At 40.3% G+C, this 18,581-nt stretch overlaps 1 protein-coding gene across 5 annotated transcripts in view; it reads right to left on the bottom strand.

The window, feature by feature from the left end:
- PHACTR2 (phosphatase and actin regulator 2) overlaps positions 1–18,581 on the bottom strand; it is a 307,677-nt gene that overhangs the window by 21,498 nt on the left and 267,598 nt on the right. For all 5 annotated transcript variants that reach the window (XM_023183774.3, XM_023183777.3, XM_023183772.3 and 2 more), the window contains one exon: positions 8,118–8,194. In XM_023183774.3, coding sequence (XP_023039542.2) covers positions 8,118–8,194 — 77 coding nt within the window. The remainder of the gene's footprint in view (positions 1–8,117; positions 8,195–18,581) is intronic.

Raw genomic sequence — 18,581 nt, 5'->3', positions numbered from 1 at the left:
ATTAGGTCTAACATTTAAGTCTCTAATCCATCTTGAATTAATCTTCGTATAAGGAGTAAGGAAAGGATCCAGTTTCAGCTTTCTACTTATGGCTAGCCAATTTTCCCAGCACCATTTATTAAATAGGGAATCCTTTCCCCATTTCTTGTTTCTCTCAGGTTTGTCAAAGAGCAGATGGCTGTAGATGTGTGGTATTATTTCTGAGGACTCTGTTCTGTTCCTTTGGTCTATATCTCTGTTTTGGTACCAGTACCATGCTGTTTTGGTTACTGTAGCCTTGTAGTATAGTTTGAAGTCAGGTAGCATGACGCCTCCAGCTTTGTCCTTTTGAGTTAGGATTGTCTTGGCAATGCGGGCTCTTTTTTGGTTCCATATGAACTTTAAAGCAGTTTTTTCCAATTCTGTGAAGAAACTCATTGGTAGCTTGATGGAGATGGCATTGAATCTATAAATAACCTTGGGCAGTATAGCCTTTTTCACGATATTGATTCTTCCTATCCATGAGCATGGTATGTTCTTCCATTTGTTTGTGTCCTCTTTTATTTCACTGAGCAGTGGTTTGTAGTTCTCCTTGAAGAGGTCCTTTACATCCCTTGTAAGTTGGATTCCTAGGTATTTTATTCTCTTTGAAGCAATTGTGAATGGAAGTTCATTCCTGATTTGACTCTCTGTTTGTCTGTTACTGGTGTATAAGAATGCTTGCAATTTTTGCCCATTAATTTTGTATCCTGAGACTTTGCGGAAGTTGCTTATCAGCTTAAGGAGATTTGGGGCTGAGACAATGGGGTTTTCTAAATATACAATCATGTCATCTGCAAACAGGGACAATTTGACTTCTTCTTTTCCTAACTGAATACCCTTGATTTCTTTCTCTTGCCTGATTGCCCTAGCCAGAACTTCCAACACTATGTTGAATAGGTGTGGTGAGAGAGGGCATCCCTGTCTTGTGCCAGTTTTCAAAGGGAATTTTTCCAGTTTTTGCTCATTCAGTATGATATTAGCTGTGGGTTTGTCACAAATAGCTGTTATTATTTTGAGGTACGTTCCATCAATACCGAATTTATTGAGCGTTTTTAGCATGAAGGGCTGTTGAATTTTGTCAAAAGCCTTTTGTGCATCTATTGAGATAATCATGTGGTTCTTGCCTTTGGTTCTGTTTATATGCTGGATTACGTTTATTGATTTGCGAATGTTGAACCAGCCTTGCATCCCAGGGATGAAGCCACTTGATCATGGTGGATAAGCTTTTTGATGTGCTGCTGAATCCGGTTTGCCAGTATTTTATTGAGGATTTTTGGATCGATGTTCATCAGGGAGATTGGTCTAAAATTCTCTTTTTTTGTTGTGTCTCTGCCAGGCTTAGGTATCAGGATGATGTTGGCCTCATAAAATGAGTTAGGGAGGATTCCTTCTTTTTCTATTGATTGGAATAGTTTCAGAAGGAATGGTACCAGCTCCTCCTTGTACCTCTGGTAGAATTCAGCTGTGAATCCACCTGGTCCTGGACTTTTTTTGGTTGGTAGGCTATTAATTATTGCCTCAATTTCAGAGCCTGCTATTGGTCTATTCAGGAATTCAACTTCTTCCTGGTTTAGTCTTGGAAGAGTGTAAGTGTCCAGGAAATTATCCATTTCTTCTAGATTTTCTAGTTGATTTGCGTAGAGGTGTTTATAGTATTCTCTGATGGTAGTTTGTATTTCTGTGGGGTCGGTGGTGATATCCCCTTTATCATTTTTTATTGCATCTATTTGATTCCTCTCTCTTTTCTTCTTTATTAGTCTTGCTAGCGGTCTGTCAATTTTGTTGATCTTTTCAAAAAACCAACTCCTGGATTCATTGATTTTTTGGAGGGTTTTTTGTGTCTCTATCTCCTTCAGTTCTGCTCTGATCTTAGTTATTTCTTGCCTTCTGCTAGCTTTTGAATGTGTTTGCTCTTGCGTCTCTAATTCTTTTAATTGTGATGTTAGAGTGTCAATTTTAGATCTTTCCGGATTTCTCTTGTGGGCATTTAGTGCTATAAATTTCCCTCTACACACTGCTTTAAATGTGTCCCAGAGATTCTGATATGTTGTATCTTTGTTCTCACTGGTTTCAAAGAACATCTTTATTTCTTCTTTCATTTCGTTATGTACCCAGTAGTCATTCAGGAGCAGGTTGTTCAGCTTCCATGTAGTTGAGCGGTTTTGATTGAGTTTCTTAGTCCTGAGTTCTAGTTTGATTGCACTGTGGTCTGAGAGACAGTTTGTTATAATTTCTGTTCTTTTACATTTGCTGAGGAGTGCTTTACTTCCAATTATGTGGTCAATTTTGGAATAAGTTCAATGTGGTGCTGAGAAGAATGTATATTCTGTTGATTTGGGGTGGAGAGTTCTGTAGATGTCTATTAGGTCTGCTTGCTGCAGAGCTGAGTTCAATTCCTGGATATCCTTGTTAACTTTCTGTCTCATTGATCTGTCTAATGTTGACAGTGGAGTGTTTTAGTCTACCATTATTATTGTATGGGAGTCTAAGTCTCTTTGTAAGTCTCTAAGGACTTGCTTTATGAATCTGGGTGCTCCTGTATTGGGTCCATATATATTTAGGATAGTTAGCTCTTCCTGTTGAATTGATCCCTTTACCATTATGTAATGGTCTTCTTTGTCTCTTTTGATCTTTGATGCTTTAAAGTCTGTTTTATCAGAGACTAGGATTGCAACCCCTGCTTTTTTTTGTTCTCCATTTGCTTGGTAGATCTTCCTCCATCCCTTTATTTTGAGCCTATGTATGTCTCTGCATGTGAGATGGGTCTCCTGAAGACAGCAGACTGATGGGTCTTGACTCTTTATCCAGTTTGCCAGTCTGTGTCTTTTAATTGGACCATTTAGTCCATTTACATTTAAAGTTAATATTGTTATGTGTGAACTTGATCCTGCCATTATGATATTAACTGGTTATTTTGCTCGTTAGTTGATGCAGTTTCTTCCTAGCCTTGATGGTCTTTACATTTTGGCATGTTTTTGCAATGGCTGGTACCGGTTGTTCCTTTCCATGTTTAGTGCTTCCTTCAGGGTCTCTTGTAAGGCAGGCTTGGTGGTGACAAAATCTCTAAGCATCTGCTTATCTGTAAAGGATTTTATTTCTCCTTCACGTATGAAACTTAGTTTGGCTGGATATGAAATTCTGGGTTTAAAATTCTTTTCTTTAAGAATGTTGAATATTGGCCCCCACTCTCTTCTGGCTTGTAGAGTTTTTGCCGAGAGATCTGCTGTTAGTCTGATGGGCTTCCCTTTGTGGGTAACCCGACCCTTCTCTCTGGCTGCCCTTAAGATTTTTTCCTTCATTTCAACTTTGGTGAATCTGGCAATTATGTGTCTTGGAGTTGCTCTTCTCAAGGAGTATCTTTGTGGCGTTCTCTGTATTTCCTGAATTTGAATGTTGGCCTGCTCTACTAGGTTGGGGAAGTTCTCCTGGATGATATCCTGAAGAGTGTTTTCCAACTTGTTTCCATTCTCCCCCTCACTTTCAGGCACCCCAATCAGACGTAGATTTGGTCTTTTTACATAATCCCATACTTCTGGCAGGCTTTGTTCATTTCTTTTTCTTCTTTTTTCTTTTGGTTTCTCTTCTCGCTTCATTTCATTCATTTGATCCTCAATCTCTGACACTCTTTCTTCCAGTTGATCGAGTTCATTACTGAAGCTTGTGGATTTGTCATGTATTTCTCGTGTCATGGTTTTCATCTCTGTCATTTTGTTTATGACCTTCTCTGCGTTAATTAGTCTAGCTGTCAATTCTTCCACTCTTTTTTCAAGATTTTTAGTTTCTTTGTGCTGGGTACGTAATTCCTCCTTTAGCTCTGAGAAGTTTGATGGACTGAAGCCTTCTTCTCTCATCTCGTCAAAGACATTCTCTGATCAGCTTGATCCGTTGCTGGCGATGGGCTGTGCTCCTTTGTAGGGGGAGATGCGCTCTTATTTTTTGAATTTCCAGCTTTTCTGCCCTGCTTTTTCCCCATCTTTGTGGTTTTATCTGCCTCTGGTCTTTGATGATGGTGGCGTACTGATGGGGTTTTGGTATAGGTGTCCTTCCTGTTTGATAGTTTTCCTTCTAACAGTCAGGACCCTCAACTGTAGGTCTGTTGGAGATTGCTTGAGGTCCACTCCAGACCCTGTTTGCCTGGGTATCAGCAGCAGAGGTTGCAGAAGACAGAATATTGCTGAACAGCGAGTGTACCTGTCTGATTCTTACTTCAGAAGCTTCCTCTCAGGGGTGTACTCCACCCTGTGAGGTGTGGGGTGTCAGACTGCCCCTAGTGGGGGATGTCTCCCAGTTAGGCTACTCAGGGGTCAGGGACCCACTTGAGCAGGCAGTCTGTCCCTTCTCAGATCTCAACCTCTGTGTTGGGAGATCCACTGCTCTCTTCAAAGCTATCAGACAGAGTCGTTTGCATCTGCACAGGTTGCTGCTGCTTTTTTGTTGTTGTTGTTATTTAGCTGTGCCCTGTCCCCAGAGGTGGAGTCTACAGAGACAGGCAGGTTTCCTTGAGCTGCTGTGAGCTCCACCCAGTTCCAGCTTCCCAGCGGCTTTGTTTACCTACTTAAGCCTCAGTGATGGTGGGTGCCCCTCCCCAAGCCTGGCTGCTGCCTTGCGGTTAGATCGCAGACTGCTGTGTTAGCAATGAGGGAGGCTCCGTGGGCGTGGGACCCTCCCGGCCAGGTGTAGGATATAGTCTCCTGGTGTGCCTGTTTGCTTAAAGCACAGTATTGGGGTGGGAGTTACCCGATTTTCCAGGTGTTGTGTGTCTCAGTTCCCCTGGCTAGGAAAAGGGATTCCCTTCCCCCTTGCGCTTCCGAGGTGAAGCAATGCCTCGCCCTGCTTCAGCTTTGGCTGGTCGGGCTGCAGCAGCTGACCAGCAGTGATTGTCCGGCACTGCCTAGTGAGATGACCCCAGTACCTCAGTTGAAAATGCAGAAATCATCGGTCTTCTGTGTCGCTCGCGCTGGGAGTTGGAGACTGGAGCTGTTCCTATTTGGCCATCTTGCTCCACCCCCACAAAAAGATCAATTTTTAAAACTGCACTCTTGTATGTGAGACAAGAGAGTGGGTGATTAGAAAGAATATGGTTATTTCATTTATTTATTTATTTTTGAGTCTCACTCTGTTGTCCAGGCTGGAGTGCAGTGGCACGATCATTTATACTTAATAGAATTTTGTATTGCTTGAATGCTTAATTAGAATATATTATTTTTGTACATAGAAATACAAATATAAAAAAGAGGCCAGGTGCAGTGGCTCATGCCTGTAATCACAACATTTTGGGAGACTGAGGTGGGAGGATCGCTTGAGCTCAGGAGTTCAAGACCACCCTGGGCAATATAGCAAGACCTCATCTCTACTTAAAAAAAAAAAAAAAAACCCCAAAGAAACAAAAATGACCCTTACTTCTCCCTGTACCCCAATTTTATTGTACTTCTTCATATAGAGTACAACAGAATAGAAAGAACCTCTTTTAGTATAAATACTTATTTTTCGTGAAATGAGAACTTCCATAAAAATGTACTTTTAAAATTTGATTCTTTTTGACTGTAATTTATTCTTTATATCATGCTATTAAATGAAGATAAGGCTATCAGATACTCCAACTTCTAGGAAAACTACGCAGAAGCAAAACTATCCCGAATGATAATGTGTGGGTTGAGTGCAGACACTGCAGCTCAGGTGTCAGGACTCCACTGCACCAAGCACTCCGTCTTCCCAGTTGCCCGGCGGCCCCAGTCAGCATGAGATCACCCCAAATATTGAGCCACCTTTCAATAATCAACTTTACTTCAGGAGAGCAGCTACAGGTGTCACATTTTAGCATACATTTTTCCCCACCTCAGAAGTGGAAGGGAGAAAAGAGGGGGAAAAAAAGTCTGGCTTCACAGGGACACGTTGTTGGTCTCAGAGTATATTATGATAGAATAAAGCCCTCAAATAGATAAAAATCCATTCAGGATGTTGGAATACTCTACATGTATATACAAACAAATGAGAGAGGAGGACATAAACAAATAAAGAAGAAGTACATTCAGCTCTTGCTGTCTGCAGGGGATTCATTCCAGGACCCCTTCAGATACGAAAATCGATGAATTCCTCAAGTCCCTGATATAAAATGGTGTAGAATTTATATACAACCTACACCCATCCTCTTATATACTTTAAATCATCTTTAGATTACTTATACTACCTAATATAATGTAAGTGCTGTATAAATAGCTATTATACAGTATCGTTTTATGATCTGTGTTATTTTTATTGTTGTGGAGTTATGTTGTATTTGTTTTAAAAAATATTTTGGGCTGGGTGTGGTCGCTCATGCCTGTAATCCCAGCATTTTGGGAGACTGAGGCAGGCGGATCACTTGAGGTTAGGAGTTTGAGACCAGCTGGACCAACATGGTGAAACCCTGTCTCTGTTATTAATACAAAAATTAGCGGCCAGGCGCGGTGGCTCAAGCCTGTAATCCCAGCACTTTGGGAGGCTGAGGCGGGCGGATCACGAGGTCAGGAGATTGAGACCATCCTGGCTAACACGGTGAAACCCCGTCTCTACTAAAAAATACCAAAAACTAGCCGGGCAAGGTGGCGGGTGCCTGTAGTCCCAGCTACTCGGGAGGCTGAGGCAGGAGAATGGTGTGAACCCGGGAGGCGGAGCTCGCAGTGAGCTGAGATCCGGCCACTGCATTCCAGCCTGGGCGACAGAGCGAGACCCCGTCTCAAAAAAAAAAAAAAAAAAAATTAGCCAGGTATGGTGGCACAGGCCTGTAATCCCAGCTACTTGGGATTACAAGAGGCAGGAGCATGGCTTGAACCTGGGAGGTGGATGTTGCAGTAAGCTGAGATTGTGCCTCTAGCCTGGGTGACAGAGCGAGACGCTGTCTAAAAAAAAAAAAAAAAATTTGGATTGTGGCCAGTTGATTCTGCAGATGGGGAACCCATAGATATGGAAGGCCGACTGTAACCCTGAAAGAAAGGGGAGTTGCCCTGGCACACAAGACAGTAACATAGGAAGAAAAGCTGTGGAGTAAGTCTATGATAACAAACCTCACTGCTCCCTCATCAATCTCAGGGAAGTCTGCTGTTAAAGTTGGAGGTTATACAGCAGCTTCCGTTATATTTTGACATGCTCCCAGTACACAGGGCCATCATAACTGGGACTGCAGGAACAGTGGCACCAGGATGTATGGCTGTAGCTTAGGGGATCAATATTTGTTTTCCACAAAGACCTATCATGATCTTCTTCATGTCATTGGTCATCTATCCTGGTATTTTTTATTGATTTGATTTTTAAAGATTTGATTTGCTTGCAAATTTTTAGAAACACCTGTTATACAAAGCAAAGTACATTCGTCCTTAAGACAGAAATAAACAGAACACCTGTGAAGTGAGGGGGTCAGACTATATGATCACTCAGGTCCTTTCTGGGTTTGGTAACCTGTGAAAGAAACCGAAGGGGACTGGGGGAAAAATGGTAAGATGATAGCAATATCCTGTAGCACCAATAAAATCGGGATTCCCACTCTAAAGTTGTATCTTCTGAAAAGTCAGCTTCAATCCTATGTTATGTCTATTGTGAAACCAAAGTGTTATATATGTGCCCACACTGACTCTCGCCAGCATCTATTCTGGGCATACAACTTCAACTAAGTCTGTTCAAGAGCAGAATAAATGATGTCTTCAGGCTCAGAAAAAAATGAAGAAAGGAACCAAAATGTAGCCCTATGGAATGATTCAGACTTCCTTGAAGGAAAAGATTTAATTTTAGAAATTCTTATTCAGCATGATTAGTTTTAGTGTTCTTGAAGGAGATAGCTGAGTTTATTATGAAATTCTAGAAATTTACAGTCTTATCTAGTAATATCTTTAAAACTGTCACACTGACTGTTAGGTTCTTAAAAGCAAGCAAGGACGAATGTGAGAGAAGCAGAAATGTTCATAAGATGGTTTTAAGCTAAACTGTTTAAAAACATTTTTTAAATTGTGATAAAATATACCTATCATAAAATTTACCATTGTAGGCAATTTCTTTCTTTTAACCAACTTAAGATGGGATCACATCTTAAGCATTCTCAATTTCTAAACTATTTTGTCACCTACCTTGTAAACTGTCGACTCTCTTCATGAACTTCCATTTCTGTGCTTTTAAATTCATTTAGTTCTTTCCTTATTGCTGCCTAAACAGGAAAAAAAAAATAGATAAATAGAATTGTTATTTGGGTCATGTATTACCCCTATATACACAGCATCAATGAAGCAGATCTTTTCTTTTTTTTTTCTTTTTTTTTTTTTTTTTAGGAGATAGGCTCTCACTCTGTCACCCAAGCTGGAGTGGAGTAGTGAGATCATGGCTCATTGTAGCCTCAAACTCCTGGGCTTAAGTGATCCTCCCACCTCAGCATTCCGAGTAGCTGGGATTACAGGTCCGTGCCACCATGGTCAGGTAATTTTAAATTTTTTTTTTTGTAGAGACGGAGTCTCAAGATATTGCCCAGGCTGATCTCGAACTTCTAGGCTCAAATGATCCTCTTGCCTCAGTTTCTCAAAGTGCTGAGATTACTGGTATGACCACCATACCCAGCTTAGACATTCTTTTAAGGTGTAATAAATGTAATGTCATACTATAGCCAAACTAAAACCAGGATAGACTTCCTTCAAGTGCCCTTGGCAAGGGGGAGTGGGGGTGGGCCTTTGCTAAACTCATCCTCTGAGTCTGGTCTATGAAGCACACAGAACATCCCCCACCTACGATAACCACAAGGAAAGTGCAGGTCATGACATTTTCTGAGAAGCAATACCATTTTCCTATGGAAAGTTCTGCATTGAATATTGCCCACAACATGGCTTTGACTAGCTGCCAGAGAGCTACTGAGAAGGCAGTCACTTATATGTTCTTTAATATTGAAAGTTTATAGAAATAGAACTTATAATTTGAGCATTGTCCTTAAAGCTACCCAAAGAAAATATCAAATAGAATGCATTGCTATTTAAAGAACACATAATCCATGTCACGTAATTTTTGGTATTTGAGGGGATGCTTACGCCATTCAGACTGAAATGTTAACATTAGTTATCTGTTAACAAATAGTGGCAGGATTACAGATGATTTGTGGTTTCAAATTTCTGCTTATTTTCATTTCCTAACTTTTCTACAAAGAATGTTTTACTCATGTTTTTAAAAAGGCGCTAATAAAAACACCCCTGTAACTTCTAGGCAAAATGGACTCTTCAGCCAAAACAAAGAGTGATAAGTTATAGGGAGCGACTTCACTGGGAGATAAAAAGTCTTCTTTGTGGTTGGAAAATAATAAATTTTAGAAAAGGGAACAGACAGAAAAAAGCCCTGAGGCCTCTCTCTGGCTCTTTCTCATAACTAACCATCATTCTGCAATACACAAGCCTTTCCCTCAACACTCCTTTCAATGCCATATTTAAGTCCATGTCACAGATTGTCTCTTCTCCCCAAATGTATTCCTCAGCCCCTGTAGTTTCTATGGGGAACCTGTGACTAGGAACTGTGACAATAATGCTTGCTATTGACTTTCGGAAATGAAGAAGCAAGCAGAGAAATATGTGTGAGCCTGAGTCCTCTGTGACATGGCTGTCCAGTTTGTCTCACCAGTCCGAACAACAATGAGGACGCTTTTGCTTACTGCAAAAACTGATGCGTAGAACCAGAAGGAGAAAGAGTGAGGACACTCTATACCACTTACCAATTAACATCTATCAAACATTCTTCTTTGAAAGGTTTTTTTGTTTTGTTTTGTTTTTGTTTTTGTTTTTGAGATGGAGTTTCGCTCTTGTTGCCCAGGCTGGAGTGCAGTGGCGCGATCTTGGCTCACTGCAGCCTCTGCCTCCCGGGTTCAAGTGATTCTCCTGCCTCAGCCTCCCGAGTAGCTAGGATTACATGCATGTGCCACCATGCCCAGCTAATTTTTGTATTTTTAGTAGAGACAGGGTTTCACCATGTTGGGCAGGTTGGTCTCAAACTCCTGACCTCGTGATCCATCCCCCTCGGCCCTCCAAAGTGCTGGGATTACAGGCATGAGCCACTGTGCCCAGCCGAAAGGAGGTATTTTAATTTGAATAGTGCCAGAGAATCCTGTCTTGATGTTCATTTTAAATTTCTTCTCCAAATGTAAGGGTTCAGCAGAGGAAGTGAAAAGCGGTACACTTGGAGTTAGAAGACAGGTATTCTCGTCTTGGCTATGCCCTCATTAGCAGTGTGACCCTTAGTGAGTCACTTCACTCCAAACCTCAGTTTTCTTATCTGGAAAACCAGGAGGAAATTCTTCACAAAATCATGAGCATTAATCAAGAGCATATTTGAAAGTGCTTTGTACACTGTAGAGTTAATAAAATGTCATTATTATGAGCCTCTTGAAAAACAGATTATTCTAGTTTGTGACTGGGATTAACAATTCTTTCATTTTTATTTATGAAGAGTCTACTGGAATTAAAGAAGATAATGCTACCGAAGTTGACTTAACCATGAATAAGATAAAGTCCTTATTTGCAATAGTAGGTTGGCTACTGCTGATCTAGTATGGCAAAAATCAATGAAAGCATTCTGTGAGAATCAAATGAGATATGGAATTTACAAAACATTACTATTGTAAATTGTGTGCTATACATCCCTCATATTAACAAAATTTATAATTCACTGGTGACCATATACATACACATAAAGAGAGACAGTTTACTATTTACAGGCACATCCTACATGCTCATCTGCAATGTGACTTTGCAATTTCCCTATCAAGAGGTGAAGTCTATCTCTCCAGCCTCGACACTGGGTGAGTCCTGTAACTGCTTTCAACAAATGCACACCATAGAGGTAGAGGTGATACATGCCAGTCTGATGAAGCCCTTAACTGGCCTGGCACCTTTTGCTTCTTGCTACTTGAAAGTCAGCTGCCACGTAAAAAAAAGTGACTACTCTCAGAAAACCATGCTGTGAGAAACCCAAGATACAGGAAAAGGCCCTGGAGGATAAGATAGTGGGTAGACAGAGAGAGAGAGGACAAGGAGCAAAAGGCACCAACGATTAGTGAAGAAGCTATCTTGGAAGTGAATTCTCTAACCCAGCATTTCACCTGATGCCACAGGGATCGGAAACAAACTGCTGGGCTGAGCCCTTCCCAAATTCCTAACTCACAGAATTGAGAACAAAATAGCTGTTTTAAAAGCCACTAAGTTCTGGGGTGGTTTGTTAAAAAGCAGTTGATAACCTAAGAACTATTCTAAGGCTTTTACCTTACAGCTGATACAATGGAGGCCTAGAGACGTCATGTGACTTGCTAGAGAGAGATGCACGTTAACCCTTTTCCTGTTTTCCCTGAGAATATTTGCCTGGCAGCACTAACGACTGCAGTTGTTTACCTCAGGATAAGTTTGCCATGAAATATCTTGCTTTTATTTTCGCAACGACTATGGAAACAGAAGACATCATTCTATTTATAGCATTATGGTTTTAGTAGTGGTATTCCCATTTACAAAATACAGTACTTCTCGATTGCTGAAAATGTCAAATCCTAGAAAACGCAGTGTTTCTATGTGTGATGTTAACATCATTCTCAAACAGCTGTTGGCCAAAAAATTGTTCGATGAATCTGATTTTTCCAAAATAGATGATTTTGATGTTGGTTGTACTTAGAAACAACTCCAAGAACAGTTTTTGCAATTTATTTATTTATTTATTTAAGACAGGGTCTCACTCTGTCATTCAGGTAGGAGTGCAGTGGCGTGATCTCAGCTCACTGCAACCTCTGCCTCCTGGGTTCAAACAATCCTCCCACCTCGGCCTCCTGAGTGGCTGGGACTACAGGTGTGCACCATCATGCCTGGTTAATTTTTTTTTAATCTTCTGTAGAGGTGGATTTCACAATGTTGGCCAGGCTGGTTTCAAACACCCAGGGTCAAGGGATCCACCCACTTCGGCCTCCCAAAGTGCTGGGACTACAGGCGTGAGCCACCGCAATCGGCCCCTAGTTTATTTTCACATGGGAAATCTGTCAGATTTGCTTCAGCCTCAAAGAGCGTGTTTATGTAAAATTAAATGAGCACTGGCAGTGAGGTGCATTTTCTTTCTCTAAACAGGACAAGGGTTAAGTGACAAACATGGGGCTCACACAGAAGCCTTTTAACCTCACATCCTACAGTCTTTCCACTAAAATGAGCTTCTGGGCCCCTGTCATCAGGATAATTGCTTCCGATCTGCATGTTGTGTGTGTGGGCTTACAATTAGAAAAGATGTGTCAGTTATGTGAATGATGTGGCAATGGAAGTGATGTGAAATTATAAGGATGAGTTGTTTGAAAAAAATATACCAGAAAGATGTGACTACAGGCAATTAAAGAGATAAAATGCTTATTTAAAATTCACTGAAGATTGATCATATTTTTATTACAACAGATACTTCTTCTTGGAATAAAGAGTAAGATTTCCTGAGAGAGTTTAAAGAGGAAAAAAAGTAATTCAGACACTTTAGACAAATACATGTATAATAAACTTAACTCTCTTTTTTGCAATGGAGACCAGGTTTTAGGCCTAATAATTCTTCACATATATGTAAAGAGGACTGATTTTTTTTTTTTTTTTTTTGAGACAGGGTCTTGTTCTGTCACTCAGGCTGGAGTGCAGGTGGTGTGATCACAGCTCACTGCAGCCTCAAATTCCAAGGTTCAAGACACCCTCCCACCTCAGTCTCCTGAGTAGCTGGGACCACAGCTGTGTGGCCACCACACCTGGCTAATTTAAAAAAAAAAAAATTTGTAGAGACGAGGATTTGTTGTGTTGCCCAGGCTGGTCTCAAGCAATCCTCCTGCCTTAGCCTACCCAAAGTGTTGGGATTACAGCCATGAGTCACCACACCCAGTCTGGGACTGATTTTGTTGAAAGACTGGGCTGAAGGTTTAGGTGATTAGAGCCCCAGTGGTGCTGGGTTGTACCACCAATGGGAAACCACTGAGCCCAAACTAGGTATTTCTAAAGTAGAAACAACAACAAAAAAGCTCTATGAGATAGAAACTGAGACCAAATATGTAGTAATTTTGGCATCATGAGAATTATAGAGAGGAAAAAGGAAACAAAAATGTCTGAAGCTAAGTTTAAAATTGGCCAGTGGTGAGTGGTAACAGGTCTGCTTCATCAGTCCCAGTCAGCTCAGGGGTTATGCTGGGAAGAAGCAACAGGTGATTTGTCGAAAATTCAGAACCTGGAGTGGACCTCCAGCAAACTCCAACAGACTTGAAGCTGAGGGGCCAGTCTGTTAGAAGTAAAATGAGCAAACAGAAAGGAATAGCATCAACATCAAGAAAAAGGACATCCACACCAAAACCCCATCTGTAGGTCACCAACGTCAAAGACCAAAGGTAGATAAAACCACAAAGATGGGAAGAAACCAGAGCAGAAAGGGCTGAAAATTCCAAAAACCAGAGTGCCTCTTCTCCTCCAAAGGGTCACAACTCCTCGCCAGCAAGGGAACAAAACTAGACAGAGAATGAGTTTGACGAGTTGACAGAGTAGGCTTCAGAAGGTCGGTAACAACAAACTTCTCCGAGCTAAAGGAGCATGTTTTAACCCATCACAAGGAAGCTAAAGACCTTGAAAAAAGGTTAGATGAATGGCTAACTAGAATAACCAGTGTAGAGAAGAGCTTAAATGACCTGATGGAGCTGAAAACCACAGTACGAGAACTTCATGAAGCATATACAAGCTTCAATAGCCGATTCGATCAAGTGGAAAAAAGGATATCAGTGATTGAAGATCAAATTAGTGAAATAGAGGGAGAAGATAAGATTAGAGAATAAAGAGTGAAAAGAAACTAACACAGCCTCCAATAAATATAAGACTATGTGAAAAGACCTAATCCATGTTTGATTGATGTACCTGAAAGTGACGGGGATAATGGAACCAAGTTAGAAAGCACTCTTCCGGATATTATCCAAGAGAACTTCCCCAACCTAGGAACACAGGCCAACATTCAAATTCAGGAAATACAGAGAACACCACAAAGATACTCCTCAAGAAAAGCAACCCCAAGACACATAACTGTCAGACTGACCAAGGTTAAAATGAAGGAAACAATGTCAAGGGCAGCCAGAGAGAAAGGTTGGGTTACCCACAAAGAGAAGCCCATCAGACTCATAGCAGATCTCTTGGCAGATACCCTACCAGCCAGAAGAGAGTGGGGGGCCAATATTCAACCATTCTTAAATAAAAGAATTTTCAACCCAAAATTTCATATCCAGCCAAACTAAGCTTCATAAGTGAAGGAGAAAAAGAATCCTTTCCAGACAAGCAAATGCTGAAAGATTTTGTCATCACTAGGCCTGCCTTACAAGAGCTCCTGAAGGAAGCACCAAACATGGAAAGGAACAACCGGTACCAGCCACTGCAAAGACATGCCAAACTGTAAAGGCCTTTGATGCTATAAAGAAAGTGCATCAACTAATGGGCAAAATAACCAGCTAACACAATAATGACAGGATCAAATTCAAACATAACAATATTAACCTTAAATGTAAATGGGCTAAATGCCCCCATTAAAAGGCACAGACTGGCAAACTGGATAAACAGTCTAGATCCATCAGTGTGCTGTATTCAGGAGACCCATCTCACATGCGAAGACACACATAGGCTCAAAATAAAGGGATGGAGGAAGACCTACCAAGCAAACAGAAAGCAAAAAAAAGCAGGGCTTGCAATCCTGGTCTCTGATAAAACAGACTTTAAACACACAAATATCAAAAGAGACAAAGAAAGCCATTACATAATGGTAAAGGGATCAATTCAACAAAAAGAGTTAACTATTCTAAATATATATGCACTCAATACAGGAGCACCAGATTCATAAAACAAGTTCTTAGACACCTACAAAGAAACTTAGATGCCCACACAATAATAATGGGAGACTTTAACACCCCACTGTCAATACTGGAAAGATCAACAAGACAAAAAATTAACAATCATATCCAAGACTCAAACTCAGCTCTGGACCAAGTGAATGTAACAGACATCTACAGTATTCTCCACCCCAAATCAACAGAATATACATTCTTTTTAGCACCACATTGCACTTATTCTAAAATTGACCACATAATTGGAAGTAAAACACTCCTCAGCAAATGTAAAGGAACAGAAATCAAAACAAACTGTCTCTCAGACCACAGTGCAATCACATTAGAACTCAGGATTAAGAATCTGCTTCAAAACCACACAACTACATGGAAACTGAACAACCTGCTCCTGAATGACTACTCGATAAATAACGAAATGAAGGCAGAAATAAAGATGTTCTTTGAAACCGATGAGAACAAAGACACAATGTACCATATCTCTGGGACACAGCTAAAGCATTGTGTAGCGGGAAATTTACAGCATTAAATGCCCACAAGAGAAAGCAAAAGAGATCTAAAATCGACATCCAAACATCACAATTAAAAGAACTAAAGAAGCAAGAGCAAACAAATTCAAAAGCTTGCAGAAGACAAGAAATAACTAAGATCAGAGCAGAACTGAAGGAGATAGAGACATAAAAAAACCTTCAAAAAAAATCAGTGAATCCAGGAACTGGTTATTTGAAAAGATCAACAAAATAGATAGACTGCTAGCAAGACTAATAAAGAAGAAAAGAATCAAATAGATGCAATAAAAAATGATAAAGGGGACATCACCACTGATCCCACAGAAACACAAACTACCATCAGAGGATACTATAAAAACCTCTAAATCAATAAACTAGAAAATCTAGAAGAAATGGATGAATTCCTGAGCACATACACCCTCCCAAGACTAAACCAGGAAGAAGGTGAATCTATGAATAGACCAATAACAAGTTCTGAAATTGAGGCAATAATTAATAGCCTACCAACCAAAAAACGTCCAGGACCAGACAGATTCACAGCCGAAATCTACCAGAGGTACAAAGAGGAGCTGGTACCATTCCTTCTGAAACTATTCCAATCAATAGAAAAAGAGGGAGTCCTCCCTAACTCATTTTATGAGGCCAGCATCATCCTGATACCAAAGCCTGGCAGAGACACAACAAAAAAAGAGAATTTTAGGCCAGTATCCCTGATGAACATCAATGCAAATACTGGCAAACCGAATCCAGCAGCACATCAAAAAGCTGATCCACCATGATCAAGTTGACTTCATCCCTAGGATGCAAGGCTGGTTCAACATACGCAAATTAATAAATGTAATCCATCACATAAACAGAACCAATGACAAAAACCACATGATTATCTCAATAGATAAAGAAAAGGTCTTTGATAAAATTCAACAGCCTTCATGCTAAACTAGGTATTGATGGAATGTATCTCAAACTAATAAGAGCTGTTTATGACAAACCCACAGCCAATATCATACTGAATGGACAAAAACCGGAAGCATTCCCTGTGAAAACCGGCACAAGACAAGGATATCCTCTCTCACCACTTCTATTAAACATAGTATTGGAACTTCTGGCCAGGGCAATCAGTCAAGAGAAAGCAATAAAGTTCAAATTATTAAATTTGACCTTTTTATTTGATAAATTTGATAATTTGATAAATTATTAAATATCAAATTATTAAAGCAACGAGTCAAATTATCTCTGTTTGCAGATGACATGACTGTATATTTGGAAAACCCCATCGTCTCAGCCCCAAATCTCCTTAAGCTGATAAGCAACTTCAGCAGTCTAAGGATACAAAATCAATGTGCAAAAATCACAAGCATTCTTATACACCAATAACAGATAAACAGAGAGCCAAATCGTGAGTGAACTCCCATTCACAATTGCTACAAAGAGAATAAAATACGTAGGAATATAACTTACAAGGGATGTGAAAGACCTCTGCAAGGAGAACTACAAACCACTGCTCAAGGAAATCAGAGAGGACACAACCAAATGGAAAAACATTCAATGCTCATGGATAGGAAGAATCAATATACTGAAAATGGCCTTACTGCCCAAAGTAATTTACAGATTCAAAGACATCCCCATCAAGCAACCACTGACTTTCTTCACAGCATTGGAAAAAACTACTTTAAACTTCATATGGAACCAAAAAAGAGCTCGCATATCCAAGACACTCCTGGGCAAGAACAACAAAGCTGGAGGCACCTTGCTACCTGACTGCAAACTTTACAAGGCTACAGTAACCAAAACAGCATGGTACTGGTACCAAAACATATAGATCAATGGAACACAACAGAGTCCTCAGAAATAACACCACATATCTGCCACCATCTGATCTTTGACAAACCTGACACACACAAGCAATAGGGAAGATTCCCTATTTAATAAATGGTGTTGGGAAAACTGGCTGGCCATATGCAGGAAACTGGAACTGGACCCCTTCCTTATACCTTATACAAAAATCAACTCAAGATGGATCAAATACTTAAATGTAAGATCTAGGATCACAAAAATCCTAGAAGAAAACCTGGGCAATACCATTCAGGACAGAGGCATGGGCAAAGACTTCATGACTAAAACACCAAAAGCAATGGCAACAAAAGCCAAAATTGACAAATGGGATCTAATTAAACAAAACAGTTCCTGCACAGCAAAAGAGTGAACAGAGTGAACAGGCAACCTACGGAATGGGAGAAAATTTTTGCAATCTATCCATCTGACAAAGGGCTAATATCCAGAATCTACAAAGAACTTAAACAAATTTACAAGAAAAAAGCGGACAACACCATCAAAAATGGGCTAAGGATATGAACAGAAATTTCTCAAATGAAGACATTTATGCAGCCAACAGACATATGAAAAAATGCTCATTATCACTGGTCATGAGAGAAATGCAAATCAAAACCACAATGAGATACCATCTCATGCCGGTTAGAATGGCAATCATTAAAAAGTCAGGAAACAACAGATGCTGGAGAGGTTGTGGAAAATATGAATGCTTTTACACTGTTGGTGAGAGTGTAAGTTAGTGCAACCATTGTGGAAGACAGTATGGCGATTCCTCAAGGATCTAATACTAGAAATACCATTTGACCCAGCAATCCCATTACTGGACATAGACCTAAAGGATTATAAATCATTCTACGATAAAGACACATGCATACGTATGTTTATTGCAGCACTATTCACAATAGCAAAGACATGGAACCAACCCATATGTCTATCAATGATAGACTGGATTAAGAAAATGTGGCACATATACACCATGGAATACTATGCAGCCATTAAAAAGGATAAGTTGATGTCCTTTGCAGGGACATGGATGAAGCTGGAAATCTCATTCTCAGCAAACTATCACAAGATCAGAAAACCAAACACTGCATGTTCTCACTCATAAGTGGGAGTTGAACAATAAGAACACATGGACACAGGGAGGGGAACATCACACTGGGGCCTGTGGGGAGTGGGGGACTAGGGGTGGGATAACATTAGGAGAAATACCTAATGTAGGTGATGGGTTGATGGGTGCAGCAAACCACCATGGCACATGTATACCTACGTAACAAACCTGCACGTTTTGCACATGTAACCCAGAACTTAAAGTATAATGAAAGAAAGAAAGAAAGAAAGAAAGAAAGAAAGAAAGAAAGAAAGAA

The sequence above is a fragment of the Piliocolobus tephrosceles genome, chromosome 5 (genome assembly GCF_002776525.5).
Source record: "Piliocolobus tephrosceles isolate RC106 chromosome 5, ASM277652v3, whole genome shotgun sequence".
Taxonomy (NCBI): Eukaryota; Metazoa; Chordata; class Mammalia; order Primates; family Cercopithecidae; genus Piliocolobus; species Piliocolobus tephrosceles.
The sequence above is the reverse complement of the archived record's forward strand: the minus strand, read 5'-3'. Positions and strand labels throughout refer to the sequence as shown.